This window comes from Diadema setosum, chromosome 4, assembly GCF_964275005.1.
Source record: "Diadema setosum chromosome 4, eeDiaSeto1, whole genome shotgun sequence".
NCBI lineage: Eukaryota > Metazoa > Echinodermata > Echinoidea > Diadematoida > Diadematidae > Diadema > Diadema setosum.
Window position 1 is genome coordinate 17951921 of NC_092688.1, and position 23260 is coordinate 17975180.

Consider the following 23260-nt stretch of genomic DNA (forward strand, 5'->3'; position numbering starts at 1 on the left):
TATTGGCCTACACACCTGGTTCCAAGAGATGACTGCATGAATCTCAGTAACAGTTCTGGCATTGAGAACATATTTTGTATCTGATCTACAGGAAATATGGCCCGAACTTTGACCAGTAATTACTGGGAATCTGGAATGTCTGATAAGGGCTTTTTACACTTGTAAAATTTTGCTTAGCCCCGGACCAACGGTGGGGCTAAGGGGGGGGGGGGGGGGGGGGGCCTTAGCCCCACCGTTGGTACGGGACTATCCTTAGCCCACTTTCTGTTTACACTCGTTTTTGCCAAAGTGGGCTAGCCCCACCGATAGTACGGTACTATCTGGCCCTGCAAAATAGCAGGGGTTAGCACCGCAATTGCGGTGCCAAGCAAGTGAGTGTAAACAGAACGAAAAAATAATCCTGGGCTAAGCGACGGAGACGAAGCCGACCCTCCATGACCAATCAGAAACGAGGTAATCAAGTGCTGCCAGTGCGTGCGTGTACGTGTACAGTACACAGCGTAATTATGAATATTCATGTGGTTTGGAAAGTCCGGGGCTAAGAAATACGAGTGTAAAAAGGTCAGTTTTCTCCTTAGCCCCGGACAAGAGATAGTACGGGACTAATTGGCGAGTGTAAAAAGCTGAAAAAATTGGTACGGGACTAACGATAGTCCTGGGTCAGAGAAAGTCCGGGGTTAAGAAACACAAGTGTAAAAAGCCCTTTGGAGTATCTGGTCAACAAAAATATTCTTGATACCTGACATAGAAAAACAGACAAACATCTTGCACTGACTCATATACAATGCATATAACATGATCCCCTTAAATCAAATAATATTTGCACAAAATTTCTAGACACCTTCTATTTCTTATTTGAGACAGCTGGAATTTAAAGAATAAAACAATGAATATAATGATCTTCCGGTTGTTCTTGGGGTTTTGTTTTTTCAGTTTGTTTCCACAACATTTCTTTCACATGCTTCGTAGGCCTACAAACTCAGTTGCAAAATGAGCTTAGCGGCATAATTTTTCTTTGTTTTACTGGGGCTCCAACAAGCATGCAAATAAAGATTAGTCAAAGGTAGGGATAGCGATCATGCAAATTAACGCTTAATTTAGTCAAGTGATTCCTTTAAAGCAGTTGCTACTACATTGTACATTGCATGTAATTGCCTCTATTGCTTCAAAATGTTGTTAGTATGTGGTTGAAAGGGATATTCTCTATGAACCACCAACATTACCCGAAGCCTCATTAGGCCAATCTATGAGAAAGACTAATATCAATTACCATAGCAGGCGATGTTGTTAAAAGATTATCAGCAGTGAGTTTTTTTGAGCTAATTATGCTGCCGGTCGGATTCCCAGATTAGATATTCCGACTTATTTAAAGGCTCTTAAACAAAATGCATGCAAGAGTGCAGACAAAAAAAAAAAAGTGAGAGCAAATTTGCCATTATCACTGCTCTCAGTTTATTATGCAGATCACACTTCCATGTGGAACTTAGCACACACGTATTACTACACACATCACCCCCGACAACTGCCACACTGCACTGCAGTCGAGGCATGTTGTAAGTACCGCCCTGCCAAACACGAGTGGCTCTCTCTCCCCATGCCAAGGGGTCGCTTGTCAGCGTCCTTCCCTCTGCCCCCATCACCATTCCTCCCCCTACCCCTCCCGTCACAGGCTATGATTCAGCACCGTATTAATGACAAGACAGGTTGGAAGAGATAATCACTAACCCCACAGCCCGCATTCAAATTAAAGCAGCACAGGCCTTCCGGGCAGAGCCAGCCAGCCAGCCAGCCAGCCAGCCAACAAGCCAACAACCCTCCTCCTTCTTGCAAAGCCATAGGGAGGGAATAAGCACAGACGGATGGCCAACTCATGCACAAGCAAGCCGAAAGAGAGATGCAGTTTATGCACATATACCCGTCACTATTTACGACATCTCTCAATAGCCCAAACACTGTATGCAAGGAGTAGTGAAAAATGCAGAACTCGCGTGCACATACAGCAGCTACATACAATACAGAGTCACATCGCCACTGTGGTAATAACCTGGCTGCTTGCTATGTTGCAGGAATGCACATCGACAACAACACAAGCCAAAACTGACACCACAGAAATTCCAGTGTGTGTAGAGAGAGTGTGTGTACTAACATGCCAACGACAATAAAATCTCAAAGCACATATAGTGCTCTTTTCTGAAGCTCAATCACACACCATGTCAAAGGTTTCTGGCAATGGAAAGGGTACAGTATTTTGATCCATAATATTTGTCATGGTGACAGATCAGTGAAAGAAAATATTTAAATGCAAAACAAGACACAGATATATTGTAAAGGAATCTACTGCAGTTACAACAGCAAGTCATAGCACCCCAATGTGGAAGCTGAAATAGACGCTATACCTGCTATTCATCTCTACGAAATTACATCACCTCCCATAACGTAAATGTGCTAAAAGTTAATCAAGGGCAGGAAATCACTACCGCACGTTTTCTCCTGAGAAGAGATAGTATTTCTATTTCTTTTTTATCATTCTGTCATATTCTTGATTGTGAATTCACTTCGGAAATTGTCTAACACGTCCCAATTCGCATAATATTACACTCACAAATGACAATACGTCTGTTGAGAATGAGAAGGGCGTTAAGTTGTCTCCAACACTATGGGTTTAGTGGCAACTTAATGCCCTTATTCTCAACCAACGGACCATGTTTCTGAGTCTGGCCTACACAGTACATGCAGTACTCTGCTCATCTTGACATTATACATGTACATTGTACATGTAACAATGTATAGGCCTTTGTGGTAATTCATCATACAGTCTGCATTTTAACCCTATGCTCCTTCGAAAACAAACTCTTTGTTAGTCTACCTTGTTCATTACAATCATCTTCTGTCCACTTTTACAAATGCCAAAAGAAAGTCCTTGAAAATACATTGTAGGATGGGAAATCCTATGAAATTTGATTTCCTTCTATACGTGTCAGAGTACACTAAACCATTACCATACATGTAGGAATAAATACCAATAGCAAAGACAGCTGTTAACATACAGTAAGAGTTAGGCCTACTGTTCATTCACAGCAGCCTAGTAGAATACTTGTTTTATGTTGCATTGGGAAGTTATTTGCATCGTGTCAGAGAACATGGCAGTCAAGGTGCTGACATTTCCACTTCAGCTCTTAATGCACAATGTGACAGCAACCTTTAGAATGGACTCCTCCTTCCCTTCCAAAAGCCAACGTGGAGCTGAAGGCTAGACTGAGTTCAGCTACTTGAGATAAACACATCTACGCATTTAACAGTGGATAGAGGAGCAATAAATGGCAGAAGAAAAGCTTCATTTATCAGCTATAGACAAGCCAATCAATGAATCAATAGCAGAGTAACAAAGCTACACTGTGCAAACAATTGGTTTACACACACAACATCAAACTGCCTAGTGTCAATAAAGTCAGTTGGGCACAGTGAGAATGCACCACCTTACAGTTCTGGGTCGTACGCACACACACACACACAATGTGAATCCTCAAAGATTAAAACCAAAGGCCTAAAAACCTCTTGGTGCTACTGGCACTTGACGAAGGAAAAATGAACTAGGGAAAACAACAGAAGACCGAGGGTGTGTGAAACTGGAGAGGCCAGTACAACGAATGGAATGAGATATCATTAAACCAAACACCACCAAACTGTGCGCTGAGCTGAGAAGAGGGCTGTCTCAAGTTTGGGGGTGTGTGTGCAGCGAGCACTCTGGCAGAAACTGGAATCAATTAATCAATTACGCCCTTTCTCGGCAAGCATTATTCTCTATAGATCCGGCAGTCGCTGAATTCAGCGAAAGAGAAAAGAGGCAAGAGTGAGGGGAGAGAAACCAGAGGGGTAGACAATACGAACAATAGCCAGGCACTGGCAGAAACGCATGCCGCTACTTGTGCAGAAAATCAGATCGGGGGAGCTACATGGGACGGTAAGAAGGGGGAGGGGAGGGGAGGGGGGATACCTAGACACAACAAAATCTCTGAATATATCTTGAACACAATCACATACACACATACACACACACACACACACACATACACACACACACACACACACACACACACACTGCATCCAAACTATGTCCCCTTCCACTGCAGAAGGGGGGGGGGAGGGAGAGGTGGCAGAGGGATGGGTGGGTGGTGCTTGACTGATGAGAGCTAGGGAGGTACAAGCGGCTCATTTGAATAATAAGCGGCAATCGCTGCCCACTTTTCACGCCATTTAGTCAATTCAACAGGAATCGGTGCTCTGAGAGAGCTCTGTGTGTCTGCAGGCGAAACACCAAGGGGCTTAGTGAGGGCCCATCAACTTCTGTGGGAAGATCAGGTCCAGAGAAGAGTGATCTCCCTGTATCTACAGGGTCCTTTTTTTCTTTCTTTCTTTCTTTTCTAGCTACACCTTTCACATGAATCCTTAAATTTAATGTTTGCTCCTGGAAGAACTTACAGACAGAAGTATGTTTGAATTAGGAAGACAGTTGACTTTATCTCGAGCTTCCCAAACTCAGCTGTACAGATGGACAAATGCCAACAAAGGAAGATCACACCAATATCATATTCCTATTTAGGCAATGTGTACAGGCCACAGAACATTCAATGCACTACCACTACATGTTATGCCAGCATATATACAAAATGTATCAACAATGTGTGAATTTGCATAACTCACAAAAGTGTTCTCTATCTATGCAGATATCTTGGCAATTATTGTTTCCATCCAATCCTTATGAAAAATGCCAACAGAATTTACATTACATACATGTACTGTACACGACTAATTATTTCTTGAAGAAACTCCCAAAAGATGGCTCATTCCCAAAGACCACAGACTAAGATGATTGATATGAGGCAGATGTCTGTACAAATGATGCTTGTCTTACTATCCACTTCACAGCCCAAGTGAAAACATGTTGAAGAGTCTGTTAATGTGATATCAGTATAGACAAACAGTTTTGAAGAGTTCAAAAACATCCTGTGTTGTCATTTCTGGTTTTGAGGGATCTCATGTCAGAGAAGAATTTAAAAGATGTGCTGCTAAGATGCTGAGAATCTCTGCACATTTTTCATGAAAAATACACATAATCTGTGTTACTGTGGAGGGAAATGAGCTCGCTTAGTTTCTCAGGGATTGATTTTTTTTTTTAATCCAGTAAAACCTATCAAAATTGCACAATATGTCATGACAATAATCACTCCTACTTGTACCTCAACTGTAAGAAGCATAAGGTCATGATAAAATCAATAGTATTCATAAGCACAATTTTAGACTGCGTTTATCTAACACAAGAGAGAGAATCACATTTCAAATGCGTTTGGAATGGCGTTTGTGAACATGGTTTGAAAGGAGATTCTTGGGGTGCCGCATTTATCTAACCATCACCGTATTGCAATTCGAGTGTTGATACTGTGCAGCTGCTTTGCGCAGTTCAACCCAGGAAGCAGAGGTCAACTGAGGCCCCTGTTGTAACCTGCAGTTTATATACGGGTACTCATGGAAGTTGACCATGGTAACTTGGAGATATACAAACACGTTTCAAAACACCCTTTAAATGGTATTTCAAATCAGTGTTTCTCAGCGCGTTTGAAAACAGGTTGAATTTATATCTACAATGTATTGCCTAAAAATCCCTAAAACGCATGTACACTGTAGGACCTTGATTCTGCCTCAGGAAATTCTTAGATACATAAATGCACCATAAATAACAACATGAAATATGACAAATGTCCTATGATTAGAGCAAGGGTTTTAACTTCTCTCACAGCTGGTTTTAACATACCAGAATATTTCCTGTGCAGAGCTCTACATACAGTGTACATGTATGTACATGTACAATGTCCTTCAGCACCGTGATCAATGTGTATAAAGTTATGAATAAGATACTGCAAGTATATGGGAAAGCAAAGCAATCAAGGATGAACTAACAGCATGCATCATGGCAAAGTCAATGAATAAAAGCACAATATTTCAAACTTTAGATACAGACAACTGTACATGTTATTGTACTAGCATTGAATGCTCATGTGAGTTCTCTTTTGGGAGTTGTGAACAGAAGAGGCATCAGGGATCTGTATTCTACTGTGAGATACAATTTTTGTAAGTTACATTGAACACAGTCCCACAGAAAACAATCTACATGTAAATACTATCAGCTGATTGGATGCAGGAATCTCCATTCATATCAGAAGATACAATAATTATATGTTGAAATAGTCATAAATATACATTTCTGTTTGAAGAAATGGGACATACACATATGACTGATGGTACATGACCTTGCATACACATAAGATAATGCTTCTCATTATTTTGCAAATACATGATCATTGGTAAATATGGCTTTTGAGGCATACAGTATCAGATAAGAAGGGGAGAGAAGTATACTACTGGACAAGTCAATAAACATCTACATTCTTTCACTTTAATTCAAATGCTTTTATCAAGAAGGGCTATTGACACAGTTCCCAGTTCCCTTTCTGATATTGCCTTACAGCCTTTCTTCCTGTTGGCCCTACGCTTCAGTGCACAAATCAAGGCAAAAACTATTGTGTTATTTGCATACATGTGCTTAAAGGCAATCTTCTCAGGCACCATGAATCATGTGCTCTATCGAAGCACGTGGTAAGAGTGAACTGCAAATTGACACATTATAGTCGGCTCATTTGGGAAAGTTCAAGGTGTATACAACACATGAAGATCCAGTGTACTAATTGCCCAACATGAAGCAAAATAACTCTTTACAGTGTATACAAGTAAATCCCTTCACCTTCCTTCCAAACATATATTCGTAAGTCCACACCAGACATAAATATATGTTCCTATACAGAAGGTCACAATATTTATTTCATCATTTAACGAGACAAACAAATGTTGGCTGTCAGTAGTATCAGGGGTGCATCATGTGTTACAGGAACCCAAAAGGGAATGCTGTTTTGAGTACAAGCAATGAGATGATGGCAACAAACTTTTTTAAGTTTTTACTGATATCTGACCTGTGATAGCAACATTTGAATGTTACTGGTATCTCATATATCTGACATGATGCCTACAGATGTGTACGTCAATACACAAACATGTACGTACTGTACATGTGTCACTCACAAACTTTTATCTACAGGTGGGCAGGTAGCACAAAAACTGGAAGCATATTTAAATGAATGGACAGTCAACACATTGTCTGTTTTTCATGTGATTTTTCTGAATGCTTGTGCAGTCATCATGCAACCTAAATGAAAGGTACCACTTTGGACGATATATAGACAAAATATTAGTGATATATTCAGTTGGCTGGTCTGAGCTTTATAGCACCACATCTATTTTTGACCAACATTTCCTTTGAATATTGTCAGAAATGCTTGTGCTACTGTAGACCTTCTTTTACACAGTTTGTAGAGCAATGTACATGTACACTGTACAATATCTGTAATATGCTTTGCTCACAGGAAGATATTTACACATGTACTCTCATGAACCTCATAGCAAATACCAGTAAAAACAGTGCTGACTCCACAAACAGTACTTGAAGTGATTCATGCCACATTAATATGACATTCCGTTTGGCACATGAGTTCAAATCATGTCTTCTGATACAGTGGCCATCATAATATGCATGCACATCCACATGTTATCTGATTTAGTCAAGTGAGTACACATACATCAAGTCCACATGTGGTATGGTTAAGATATGAGACAGTGTGGTAGCTCAGGGGTTTCCATCTTGCTGCATAAAACAGATGAATTGTTGACTTATTGTAAAGAACATATTGTATTGACATGTTGATGAACACAGCTTATCTTCTATCGTAACAAACTTCAAAATACAACTTACATGTATCTCACATAATGTTATTCTCTCTGAGACATGGTCAAAGCATCTCATCAACAGTGCACTAGGTAAAAAAAAATGGATTATGACTGTCTTGAAAAAAAAAAAATCATAATATAGGCCATACATTCCAATATTTCAAGAACATGAATATTTTTGCTATGGCCTCCCAACTCTATCGTATGCATATCACATGCCTTCAAGTTACATTTGGTGTACTTAGTTTGTACATTGCATGTACACCATGTACATGGATATGCAACATTAGCTGTAGTGGAAAGATTGGTGCTTTGTGCATGACTGAGCAGCTAGGGCAGTACCTACAATATTGTATGTACAATGTGTGTAAAAACTGACCAATTATATTGAACTTATGAGAAAATTCATGCTTCATGCCTCAATCTTACCAATTATATGTATGCAAATTCATGCTAAATTTTATAATACTTGTTTACATTGTACACTGCGTGGGATATTAATTATTCTGACACATTTTGCAATGCACAAGTAATGGAAACATGGGTTATAGTGATCATGTTTGGATTGCATTTCAGCTGTCTGTTCCTGATGTTTTTGTTATTGTTTTATTGTCTTTAATATCAATTAAAAAGCATGCAAAATCTACATTGTGTAACAAAGCATGCTAGTTGAAGGATTTTATACAGGCAAGATAACCAAGTCCAGTTACAATGTAGCTACATGTAGCTGAACATACAGAAAAGAACACATGTGGTACACAAGGATCATTATGGCTATATGGACTTTGTATTTACAATAATAAGTATTGCTTATTAGCACCATGTTTCTCACCAATGCCATTTTCTTCCTCAAAAATTGCTACAGCGTGAATTATGCATTCCTGGCATATGAAATGTCCTTGCTGTAATACCCCTCCCCCCACCCCCACCCCCACCCCCTCCATTTTTATTGCTAAAAACCAAAGTGCATACATTGTAGTATCAATTGCTGATTTCTTTTTCTGATTTTCTTTTTTATAAAGAAATAAATAGAATTAATACTTTTCATTATGCAGAGTATGGTAGCTACATGTATACTGTAAGTCTCATATATGTGCATCAGTGTCGTGTATCATTTAATTGCACAATATCATAAAATGCTAACAAAGTGAGATGACTTTATAATACTCTGAACAATGCGTTCATGCAGTAATAATAGGGTAATAGTATACCACTATACTAGTCTATTTAGGACAACCTACTATATATATGATTACAACCTCTTGTAGTCTTAGTAAAGTGCAAGACAACCCCCCCCCCCAAAAAAAAGTGTTACCGTACATTATAAAATATTAATTATAGTAGAATCAGCCATGTTGCTCTTTACAATGATATCAAATAACTTTGTGCAGCTGTTATACAAGTTTTTATGGGCTTTTTTTTTAAAGCAAATAAACTGTATTCAAAGCATGTACAAACATGTGGTTATATACTGTATTAGTGGTTTAGATTACAACTGAATTACATCTGAATGTACAATCTTACAATTGTACATTATGTGCATTTTTTTATGATTCTGACTAGCAATTTAAAAGGGCCTACTGTAGGAGCAAGGCTTCAAGCAAAATATGACAGCAAAGACATGCAATGATGAATTCTCTATTAAAAGCAAAAATTATGATCATAAATATCATAGGTGAGTTATGTAAATTAGACAGCTTACTTTCTCTTTTCCCCTGACCCAAATTCCACTCCCTCCCCACACACACACAAAGGAACACACACACACACACACACACACACACACACACACACACACACAAAGGCACATATCAAAGTGCATCTACACAGGAAAATATCTCACAGGAGGTCACAAAGATTGTGAAAGGATTTACCCAATGATAAAAAACATTGGGTAATTTCCGTATCCATGTAGTATTTATACAACTGTATCTTGAATTTCACGGAACCAAATTGCATCAAAATCACAGGATGTACTGTAAAAATGTGAATTTTTGCAGTGTGGAAACTTTTGCACAACCAGAATCTAGCACGGAAATAGAAGCGGACAATTATTTGCTTGTTACAGCCGCTAGGTACAGTAATGTTTCAATTCCGCGGAATTAACAACATGCGAAATTCATCTTACTCGGCAGAGTGCGAAAAATTACATTGTACTCACACAAAAATATCCACTTTTACACTTAAATTGTACTTACTTCTTACTTCTATAGCTTCTTTCCAATTACTCATGTTAATTTGAACAAAATCTGTTGTCAGAAAGTGTCAATATTGATGTCAACTTTCAAGTGTCACTCAAAACAAACTCATTCTTCATGAGAAATTGCGGCGTACGCTGCCTGCACAATCTAGAACTAAAGTTAGCTGTTTGATATTATGTAATAGGGATTCAATGTGGGAGCTAAAAAAATTAAAGTCCAATAATCGTAGAAAGTTGAAAGAAGTTGTAGAGAAAGGCATGTGTGTTTGTCTGTCTGTCTGTCTGTGGTCTTGTGACGATCTAGGAAACCCAGGTATTTCTCATCCCACTTCATCCAACAAAATGTGTGCACACTGATTTTTTTTTTTCTATTGCTCCTGGTTACCGGTACTTGAAATAGTTGTTGCATAATATTACACGGCTAACCTCAGTTTCAGATTGTGCATGCAGCATAAACAGGACTTGCTCGTGAAAAGCTAGTCATTTTGAGCTACGACATGAAAGTCAACGTAGATGCCGGTACTTCCCAGTAACCAATTTGGTTCATATTAACACAAGTGAGTGACTGGAAATACGCTATTACATTTTGTAATATCCTGTGATTTTGGTGCAATTTAGTTCAGTGAAATTCAAGATATTTACGTGGATACAAAAGTAGATCTACATCAGCACCAACCAGATATAGGTAGCAACATATCTTGCATTGGTAGCAATGAAAATACAGACACAACACTGAACAAATGAAATGTAGATAGTGTAGTAACGTTAACACGTAGGTGAATACAGAATAGATGCAAACGTTTAGTTTAAATCTAAACTTACACTTAGAACGTCTACAGCTCACTTGGTGGCACGACAGCAACACTCGGCACTCCTGACAGTACTGCTTGTTTTTCATAGAGATAGACCCAGATTCTCTAGACGGTCTCTGTCACACATTGCACAAACACACACACACACAGTACACACATCTCCTGTCACAAATACAATGAACCTCAACCGACACAATCTTTCAATAATAGTTTCATTCTAACTTCTCGCTACAACTCCATGGACCATAGATATACTTAAAATTTTATTATCATGATCATCCGTTCACTGCCATGTTGTGTCGCAAGTGTCTAGATCTATAGGAAATTATATATAGGCCTACACTCAGTGATTATCAGCTGCAATGTTTAGGTAATTACAGTGCAGACAGACTCACTCCCAGCCAGTCAGCCTTTGTCAAGTCTTTCTCTCTTGCGTTCGAGGGTCTGGGCTCTAATGTCGGGTTGGTCACCACGATTTCCAATAAACAACAGAATGTGATAGGACTCACCTCTAAGGCATCTAAAGACGAATAACTTGAAATTGCAAACCCATCGATAATGTCCTCATCATTCCCAGAGCTCGAGCGAGACGATTTTCGCCTTTTGGGCCTGTGTCTTGTGCGCTCACGTCCCCTAGGGGGAGGGGGATTGTCTTCATCGTCTTCGCCGCTGCCCGCGTTGTTCTGTTGTTGACTCTGCCGCTGTTGTTGCTGCTTCATTTCTTGTGCTCGTTCACGCCGCCGATTGCGCTGCGATCGCTGCTTAGATTCGCCTTCCATGGCGACGAGGAAGAGGTGGATACTCACCTATGCTTACCCAAGAGTCAACACAACGATAATAAGAATCCAATTGGTGACAAAATGTTCCAGAAATACGCGTATTTTCCGAAAATTTCCAACAGAAAAAGACACCCACTACCGTACTACATTAGCGGAAAACGACACGGAAGAGAGTGTGTCGGTAATTAACCAAAAGAGGGCGCTTTTATTTTCTTTTCTTTTTTTCCCTCCTCGTTCGCCGTGTTTTCTTGTTGCTTTCCCACGAGCACCACCCTTGATTTGTTTGTTTGGTTGTTTGTTTGTCTTTTAATTTCTCATCCAATGCCACGTTACCGAAGAAAAGTCTGGGTAGAAATCATTCATTTGTGATTGTAACACTGCAAACATCACAGTTCAGTTGATGTTTTATAGCATAAATCTGTCAAATTCCATGCACCTAACATTAGTATATTAGTGCATGATACCCAATGATGTGAATAACTTTCATTATATTATTGTAATCTGTAATTCCACATAAAATTCATAGTTTAACATAATTGGCTTACAATCTTAGAGTAATAGTGCTTTCAATGGTCAAATTGGCTCTGATTAGTAGAATAAAACAAAACAAAACAGAATATCCAAATTTTACTGTATTTGACATTCATTTTGCAAAGAAATATTAGTCATAAAACTCTAAGTGAGATATGCTTTTGAGGAACAATTAAAGAAGAGGTGCTGTCGCATTCTAAAATTTGAGCATAAATAGAAAATCATTTTCATAAAATAAACAGTTTTCCTTTATCAAAAGTGAGTAGATATATAAGCATTGTTCCAAATGTCGAGTAAAATAGCGCCCTTGTAATTTTTTCAACATTTTACTGACAATCAAAATAATTTAAAATTGGCACCATAATGTAGAGGAGATCAAGCTCTACAACTTGATACTAGATAACTTAATACCCCCCCCCCCTCCACACAAACACACAAGAGAAATATTCAAGTTTAACTTGTTTTATAAGTGGCCATCCATGTCCCTTTGCTTTGTCTTTGTTTGGCTAATGATACCATTTGTATTTCAGGAGGATTTCCCGGCATTTAATGTAGGCAGAGATGGCCATATTCAAAGGTTTAAAGCTACCATAAATATAAATGAAGAGTTTGAATGTGAAAAGAGATAAACATCATTTTCAAAGTTTTCAAAAGTTTTCATCATCAAGTATCAACAACACCATCAAAATACACATCATCCCCATCATCATCCCCATCATCATCCCCATCATTTTCACCAACATCTTCATAGTCATCATGATCATCATCATGGTCATCATTATCAACAACGCCATCAACATAACAGACACCATCACCATCATCATAATAATCATTGTCATCATCATCATAGTCATCATGATCATCTCCACGGTCATCATCATTGTCATCATCATCATCATCCTCATAGCACATGATGTACATGAACATCACACAAGGCTAATAGACAGTGGAAGTCTACGTGTGCCAAGATTTCACTCTGATTGTCACAAGTGTAGCCCAATCATATCTTCTTTACTTGAATGGAACAAGCTAGATTCAATTTATTCAATCAGATCAGCTTCTTCCACTCTGTATTTATTATTCATTTGTGAGATTGTTTAAAACAAAGTTGTTATTTGTAAGTAACACACCACAGGGCCGGCGGAGCATTTTCAAAAGTGTGGGGGCCCACTTCCGGGTTTCATGAGCTAACAATCAAAAAAAGAAAAAGAAGAAGAAAAAAAAAGGTCCTCAGCTCATCCGTTTTTTCAGCTGACAAGCAAAAAAACACACAAAAAAAACCCCCCAAAACAAACGGTAATCATATGTATCTGCATGGTGCACAAAAAGTGTGGGGGCCCGAGCCCCCATGGTCCCCACGGTTCCGCCGGCCATGCACTAGATTTACTCTGTGCTAGCTATAATCATTCCTGCACATTAGCGATTTGAATGATAACTTGGCATTCTGGTGAACTCTTGTTGTGGCATAATCAATATACATGTATGCTGTATTATTGGTTACATCTCGTTATTCTGAAGGTTCGTTATTCCGAAGGCTCTTTAGTCCGAAGATTCGTTATTGCGCAGGTTCATTGCTCCGAATTTCATTTTCAGATTAACGAATCTTCGGAATAACGAACCTTCGGAATAACTCCACAAATGTTCGGATTAACGAACCCTTTTTCATTTTCGGATTAACAAACCTCTAGGTATAGGGAATTTGTGTGTTTTGGATTAACGACCCTTCGGAATAACGAACCTTCGGAATAGCGAACCTTTGGAATAACGAGCAGCACCCATATTTTTAATGTTACTTTGCAATGCACAGTGGCGGATCCAGGGAGGACCACACCGGGCACACGACCCCCTTTATTTTTTGTTGAAACGAAAGAAATAACAAGAAAAAATGGGGATGGGGTGCGTGTGTCCCCCTTTAATTTACGGAATTCCTGGATCTGCCCCTGTATCTTTTCAAAGTATATTTCTATGTAATCTTCTGTATATAAATTTTCCTATTTAATGTAGGCCTACATAATTATGTTCATCAAAATTATTCAGGGCTCCACGGAAGACCACTACTTATTGGTGAATGGGCGGGTTACCCTGACAAAAGATTAGAAATAAATGAATAAATGAATGAATTAATAAATCAATCAATCAATCAATAAACTAGAAAAGCACTCTGAGAGCGCAGACCTCCGCCAAGTATGCAGCTCATTTCCACCACTGATCTTGTTCTTCCATAGAGACATCAGTGATTTCCACCCATATACTTATAGCATTGTGTGCTGAAAGACGCCCGATTTTCCAATATAGAAACCTTTTGTTACGTCAGAAACCCTCAGCTGCGCAGCGCGCCTTACCTTGGCAGAAACTAGAGCACGTACTTTAGTGCGAGCATGCAAACCTCAAATACGCGCATCCTGAACTCCCAAACCATTGTCATTGTCATTGTCATTGGCCCTTCCTGCCAAAATATCAAAAATCCTTCATAAATTCCCCCAAAATTCTCAGATCACTACCAAAATTTAATCATCTGTTACTTGTATCATTCTAAACCTTTCCTCCAAGTTTCATTCAAATCTGTTCACTACTTTTTGAGTTATTTTGCACACGGACAAACCAACAAACCAACGGTAATGAAATCATAACTTCCTCCCTTGGCGGAGGTAATAAATAAATAAGTAGTCATCGTGGTCAGCATCATTGTCAACACCATCTTCATCACAGACACCATCGCTATATCGTCATCATCATCATAGGCATCGTGGTCATCATCATGGTCTTCATCATTTTCATTATCATCACAGACATCATCATAATTATCGTCATTTTCCTCATAGTCATTGTGGTCATCATCAGCTCATCTCTCCTGTTCCACTTCCGGGCTTTATGAGATAACAAGCAGAAAAAAAAAAAAAAATTAAAAATGTTAAAAAAAGGTCGTCAACTCATCTCTCCCCTTCCATTTCCGGGTTTCTTCAGCTGACAAGCCAAAAAAAAAAAAAAAAAAAAGGTCTTTAGCAGAAAAACATAATTTGTGGAGTTATTCCAAAGGTTTGTTATTCTGAAAATTTGTTAATCAGAAAATGAACAGATGATGTGTAATACCAAACTTTCTGAATTGCAAACCCTATTGCATTTTCAAATTTTGAACTTTAGGAATAATAAGCCATATTTCATTTTTTGAATTAACCTACCTTCGGAATGATAGACTTTCAGAATAACAAACCTTGGGCACAACGAACAAACCTTTGGAATAACGAACTGTTACCAGTCTAGCACACTTCCTTTGGATAGACCATAATGTAGCTTATCACTTTCTTTTTTTTTTAATGTAATATTTTTCATTGATTTTTAAGATGCAGATGTAGTGATAGTTGATACACAACAACACGCTAGTACAGTATTTCAAATGCAGAACACACTACTTGTTTACAGATTACGGAGTAAAAATATTCAGCTGACCTACCAGTATTTTAACTTGTTGCTCATTCTAATCTATTTTGTGAAAGGTGAAGTGACGGTTATTAGACCCTCGCATTTAGGACATTAACAACACACAAAAATGTCTGACTTCTAATTCACAAAAATATCTGCACATAAAGATCTTACCTGGTATGTGAACCTGTTTATATGTATATTGTAATAATAATGATACTATTACTACTACTACTACTAATAATAATGATAATGATAACAATAATATCAATTATAATATCTAAAATAATAATACATTCATGAGGACATTATATATATATATATATATATATATATATATATGTCTGAAAATGGTTTCTGTATATTCTCTTCTGTATATGGATGGATTGTGCCTCAAGGATATTGAATACAGCTGCTCATGCACTTGAAATGAGTCATGTTGGCAAGATGGCAATAAAAAGTTTCCATCAAACCTGACTCATACATGAGTTAACTCACTTGCGCTTTATGATGTAAATGAAACAAAACAAAAAAATCAATCATGTATACATACAAATATATATATATATATATATATAGATATATATATATATCGTCGGTTGAGAATGATAAGGGCGTTAAGTTGCCACTAAACCCATAGTGTTCGAGACCACTTAACGCCCTTCTCATTCTCAACAGACGATATATATATATATATATGTATTTATATGTTCATCTATCTAAAAGCTCTTACAAGTGGTACCATGAAAAAATATGTAATCATATGTGCATGAGTTCTTTAAAGTTATCAATCAAATTAAGCGCATAAGAGAGATGATGATCACCAAAGTGGAAACAGAAAACTCTTAACTGCTCTCGGGTATGAAATGAAGAGTACTATTTGTTATTAATTGCTTTTTTTATTGGAAATGAAAACAAACTAATCCCCTTTATATTGACATACACACACAAACATACATACAAAAACATATATATATATATATATATATATATATATATATATATATATATATATATATATATATATATATATATATATATATACATACATACATACATACACATGCTCATATACACACAATACGATACATAGGTCCTATACACAGGTATGCATACATACATACATATACACTGTACACACATACAAATACACATACAAACATGCATACATACATACATGCATGCATACATGTGTATGCATGTATTCAGCACATTCAAATTCTTCTCCAGTCCTATATAATCTTTTTACACACACAGTGAATTAAAGCACTCATACACCAATGATTAATATGAGAATACTTGTGTGGATCACCGGCAGTTTATTACTGTTGCCACATGGGAATGTCTCCCATAACAGTTTGACACACTCGCACAAATCACCATGGCTATACTGAGTTGCGGCCAGACTGTGTACACATACAAACGTCTGTCTCTCTATATCTATTCACACTGGATGATATTCTTATTAAAATTTGATCTTCTGCTCATTCACAAAATTATATACACATAATTTATTTCATCCCCTACCTGTACAAAAATCACACAAATCAACATTTTTTTAAATCACAAAAATATACTGTCAAATATCTATATGCACACAACATAGCACATGTTCCATATATATCTTCATAAATCGATAATAGCAACTTGACTCACTCGCAACATTTTGGTCAGGTGTGTGGGTGTTTGTTATTTTCTCTTTCTGACAAAATATATGCGTATGAAAAATTGCTTTAATCCATGACAATAAATAAAAAAAGGCACTCCAAATGTGCTATGTACAGAAATCAAGGCATATGAAATAAGTCTTCTGCTTGGATGAAGCATGTGAAATAAGTCTCCTGATTGGATGAAGCAGATGAAATTGATTAATTTAAATTCCTGGTCAACTCTTTGTTCATCACAGCAAACAAATGTGTATCACATATAATTTTCATATACTAGTACTTCATGCACACACATAGAAAAGAACAAAAACACACTATCTAAGTGTTACTCACACCTTAAGTGAGCACCACTAACATACCATCATAATCATCAAAAGGTGCATTCACACTGAAATTACCCTTGTCTTAAACACCATGATAATTAGTTTTCACTGTTTACATGACCAAAATACTACAGAAATAGATATCTCTGGGTGTGTTTATCTAAAAATTTCTGAGGCAGAATTGTGATCCTAAATGCCTTTGAGGCATTTTCGGGGGTTAGATATATGCAACCATGTTTTCAAACGTGTTTAGAAATGCCATTCAAAGGGAACTTTTAAATGCATTTGAGACCATGATAACCCTTCTGTGAACAGATAAATGCAATGCCGTTTTGAAATGCATTTATATCTCAAGGTCAAATCCCAGCTGTTTCTGGTTGTGTTCTCTGCCATTATTTGCATGTGCATGATGAGGCATGTTTGGTGGTACGCAGTTGTCCTTTACTTCCCGGGTCAAACGGCACAAAACCGCTGTGCACTGACAACACTCAAACCATGATTGTATGATGGTTAGATAAAAGCAGCACTAGAGAATCGCGTTACATATCACCTTTGCAAACACCATTCCAAACGTATTTTGAAAAATGATTGTCTCTCTTAAGTTAGATAAACACAGCCACAGTACTTCCGTTGATATCATTCTCATGCACAAATAACTGTGGTATTTCGGCCCGAAAGCACACCTCTCTGCGGTAAGCACTGCATATGCACGTATCTCCTTAGGGTTAAAGATAGGAAATGTGTCAGATCACATTAGAAATACACCATCCCTGTGATGGATGCTATTTTGTGACATGATTCACACTCTAAGCTCACATTTCGAGCAAAGTCTCAAAAATGTGAGCAAAAGCTCAGGCCCCTTTTGACTCCAAAGTCTTATTTATAACACTTACCAAGGTATTTTGTGGTGTATTGGCGTTCACATCGCAAAATATCCTGGCATTTCAAATACTGTGTTATTTCACCGTCAGTGTGAACAGGCCTTATGTAGAATAACCTTACTCACATGACAAGTCCTCTATATATGTCTAATGTTTAAAAATATTGGCACAAAACTTATTGTGACATCACCATGTCCTTTTAACTATGGTGAGCTGCGATTTAACACAGAAAGTGTATGTATGCATGATTATTATGTATTACAATATCTGGTCTGCTTGGTTACATCTAAATGCTATCAAATACCATTGCTGCATGACTGTTCAATAGTCATCTGATTTGCCTACTCAAAATATATAAAACACATAATGATGACATAGTGAAAATTAATGACATTTATTATCTGCATCAAATGATTATGGGACATTGAATTAATTACCGCCTTTATTCATACATCAGACACAGCTAATGTATGTAGAGTACTTAGCTATTAAAAAAAAATCTCGAGACATATTGTTGACAATATAACAGAATCAACAACAGTGTGGCAGTAATAGAAGATGCAATTTGAAGTCCTATTACCACATTAGCACTTGGACTACACTTACAAATAAAATCTGTATCTCTGTCCCTCTCTCTCTCAAGACTATACGAATCGATGCAATGGTTTGTTACATTGAAATACTATATATCCAAAACCTTAACTCTGTAATTATCATAAAAGAGTGTAATCACACTGTCATGTGGATATCATCTTAATGATATATATTTGCAAATAAAAAAAAGAAAGTAAAATGATAATCAATCCCATATAAATGGTACTGAAAAAAAAAAGGTCTACAATAAACTGAACAGCTTTAAACACCTCCACTGTTTCCTGACACACAAAAGGCAAATGATGGGATAAGAATAAGAAGGTACTCAGCTACAATGACAGTAAGTATCTTCTGTAACGTTTTGGTGTGTCGTAATTCAGGAGTTGTAGATACTACATCTATTTATTTTCTGTTGACAAGCAGAATGGTGTAACTTTGTTACCTTTGAAGTTTTGCACATTTGTTTAAGTATTCAACTTCACTTGCTGGTCTTTCTGTCCAATTATTAACAACATGACATGTGCGGAGTTGTGATATAGGACCTAAATGTAAAACTCCATACGACAGTATTTAAGAATTCGCTGTAAATATTCAGAGGCTAGCAGCATTTGCACCCATTCACAAAGAAAAGGAATCGCCACGAGAAATTGCTGGAGTAACCCTTGAACACCTGATTATGGGCATGCTATATTAAAAATGTGTTGGCTATGACAACAGGTACCGTAGATGACTAGGATGCGTCACTTATGTCTTCTTTCTTCTTTTTTTTTTTTGGCAGAGGCTTTTATGCTTTGCCGACTGTTGTTAGTCATCTCAGGCAAACCATGAGAAGTTCTCATCTTTCCCCCATTTTCCATGTTGTAAATGATCATGTGTTAGGGTTAGGGTGTGGAGTGTGACTACAGATGTACGTGTTGATGTAGAAATGAACTGCTTGGGCAATGTGTTTTGTGCCATGAATTGGGGGTTTATCAAAACAAACTTTCTTCTTTTTTTAACAAAGTAAAACAAACAAAAAATAGAGAGTGAACAGAATGGAATTATGACAACAAATCCTATCAGTATGAAGGCATGTAGCTATATAAAGAAGTTACCTGTATGTACATAGCACAATGAATATAACATAAAGACCACTTCATTCAAGTGATATAACAAGCATAGTGACAGAAAGGCACATCAACATCAAAACATGGCACAAAATTACAATATAAAGAATGTCCATCCATTTTCTTATTTGGAGAAAGCAATGACACTTTTTGAGAAAAACAAAGTATAGAAACACAGACATTTATGATGTCTCTGTATAATTCTGACCAAAGCTAGTTATTAATGTAAAGTATTAATAAATAAATGAAACAGCTGACTAAGACGATTAATACTAGCATCAAGTACATTTCCTTTTTAGCCATACCATACCTTGATTGCAATGATACAAGACATCAAGAGGTGATAGAGAGTGTAAATTATATACTAATGTAATGCATGCAAAGAACACTTCGTGATTGGATTCTGTTTAGTCCACATATTTTGTTTGTATGGAATATAATAAGACTGACCATAAAAACTTACCTGATTGGCCTTCTATGTAATCAGGGATGAATTAGCACCAGTAAGAAATGCTCACTGATACACTGTAAAGTAACACAATGCTACTTTACTGGAAAGTTTGATTATGCTTTGAATGGTAAAGTGTATCACATAATATGTAATACAGTGACATCGGGCAACGGAAAGACTCCACCTCCCCCCCCCCCCCCATACACTATAGCAGGACTCTTCAAAACAGAGCAAAGCAAAACAATAAAAACAAAACAATCCCCCCTTCAAAAAAATATAAATAAATAAATAATAATAATAATAAATAAATAAATAAATAAATAAATAAAAAAATCTGCAGACCTTTATAGGCAGGGATACCACTATACCGATAACCTTGCTGGAATCAGTTTTACAGCTTCCCTTGTAAGGCCAGAGTTGTAACATCCTTTCTATCCTGTCCCTATCAAAGCTAAGTCGGTCTCTGAATGCGGTGTTGTGAAACCCATTAGCTCTAATCTCAGCAGCTTGTTACTCCTTTGTCTTGTGGCCCCTACTCAGTTAAGCACACCTTAAAGACAGACTGGATGCCCATGAACCTGCATGTCCATGTGGATCACAACCAGCCAGCCAGCCAATAAAACGGCATGAAAGAAAAGGAGATGGGATAATGGGGCGGCTTACAAATGGTTAATGAATGAGCTTTACAAAGGTCTCTCATACTGAAGACCTCAGGGATCAATGGAGAATAAAGGAGTCTGTTATACACCGGATAGATTGGGATGAACAACTCTATTCTTGTCTCCCATGGTTGACTGGGTCCCAGCAGCCTGGCATGTTTGTGTGACTAGCTGCTCCATTCCTATCTCTGACAAAAAATTGCAGCAAGAAACCTTAGGCAACAATTTGAAAACCGTCTTTAAAGGGTTGTTTATGGCTTCGAATTTGATTCGTTGAAAAGAATCATGTTTTTATTGTACACTGTCATGAGGCGCTCTAGGATTGAGTGCACACAATTAACTGTTATAATCACAAATTGTCACCTCAAGTTAAAGACACTTCTTGCTTTTATAATCAACATAGGTGCTTCCAATAACAAACAAGTGATAAACTTTAGTTTTGAGTGGAAAGATGTCTCTCTTTGGCAGGGTTTTGACATGTGTGTGATTCATTTATCCATATACCTAGATGAGAAACATCATTAATTCCTTCTGTGTGAAATGATAGATGGACTTTTACATGTCCAGAGCACAGATACTTATTCAATGGCAATAAGTTCAAAATAATGTGAACAGAACAGTTATTATGTCTCCCTGCATGTTGTGTAGTTTCTGCCAGTGATTGGTTAACTGGAGACTAAACCTGCTGCTACCAATTATGATATGGTCATTATTATAAACTCATTAAATGGTTCACGTGGCCTTATTATGCACATTGAAGGTAAAATCGAAAGAGCATGACAAATGCTACTATAGTTCTCATTTGCATGTGCCCTCAGTCTTCTGCATGCATGACTGTTCTAGTGTGTGTACAAGTTTGTTTCTTCTTGAAAAGACTCATCGCGCTCCATTCTTACCAAAAACGATGTCATACAAAGTCATCACAGGTTACACAGTGATGGTATCGATGAATACATAGATAAAAAATAGATGGTGTTTCTGTGAGAATTAGGTACAACTGCATGCATGCATAACAGACATTGTTGGTGATTGCAACTTTTGACTAAACGTGCGAAAAGAAAGAAAGAAAGAAAGAAAGCTCCTATTATAATGCATGATTTCTCAGGCTCTAATTAAACAAGGACAAGGTTTACTCCATTTCAGAATTTGCCATTTTCTTCTACACATGTCACTTTATATCCTCTGCCCCCCCCCCCCAAAAAAAAAGGAGAAAAAAAAGGACATAGCATTTTTGAAGGTGATCAACCTCTGTTTGCATGTTTCCCTCCTCCCTCCATTTTGATGAAAATGTCACATGCCAGTAGCAATTTGTGTCAAAGAAGCTGCTCCACAGCTAAGATCATACTGCATCCCTCTCTTTCAGCTGGAAGAAATTTAATAGTCCTCACAAGCACTTCATCTTTCACCAAGTGCTCTTGGCTTGTCCAGTCACCTGAACATGTACATTCTTCATGCAATTTTGAAGGTAAGATAAGACATTATGTCAGTAACACATGACATGACACATCTGCATGCCAGACAGACCACTATGACTTTCTTCCTGACATGACCCATAATGCTTTGCAAATGATGTTTGCAACCTGTGACTTCTTCAAGACAAGTGTTGTCATATCTAAAGCAGTCATCGCATTGCATTCAATGAAAAACACACCAAAATCAAAAAAGAAAAAAATTCACCATACTTTGTCTCTATAACAAGAAGTATTGTCTTATTAGGAGAATCAATGATGAGGTGTTGATTTAAACAAGATAGATTTTTGACAACTTGCCATTAAAAAGTTAAAAACATAATACCACTTGTCAATATTTTATTGTCATATCTGACCCCAAGAATTGTGAGACATGCCTTCAATCAGTTTGAGATTATTTCTGTGTCTATTCAAGACATTCCATTTATTGAGAGAGAGAGAGAAGACTAGTGCAAATATTGTGTAAATTATATTGTTCTGATGGCATTGCATGTCAATGTTGTGATTACATCACCACTACCAAGATATACTGTAT

The 23260-nt window shown here is 37.4% G+C and overlaps 1 protein-coding gene across 1 annotated transcript in view; it reads right to left on the reverse strand.

Annotated features, from left to right (window-relative positions):
• LOC140227660 (uncharacterized) overlaps positions 1-11792 on the reverse strand; it is a 332196-nt gene extending 320404 nt beyond the window's left edge. Inside the window, exon 1 of the mRNA XM_072308076.1 lies at positions 11355-11792. Coding sequence (XP_072164177.1) covers positions 11355-11624 — 270 coding nt within the window. The 5' untranslated portion in view covers positions 11625-11792. The remainder of the gene's footprint in view (positions 1-11354) is intronic.
• Between the last annotated feature and the right edge of the window lie 11468 nt (positions 11793-23260).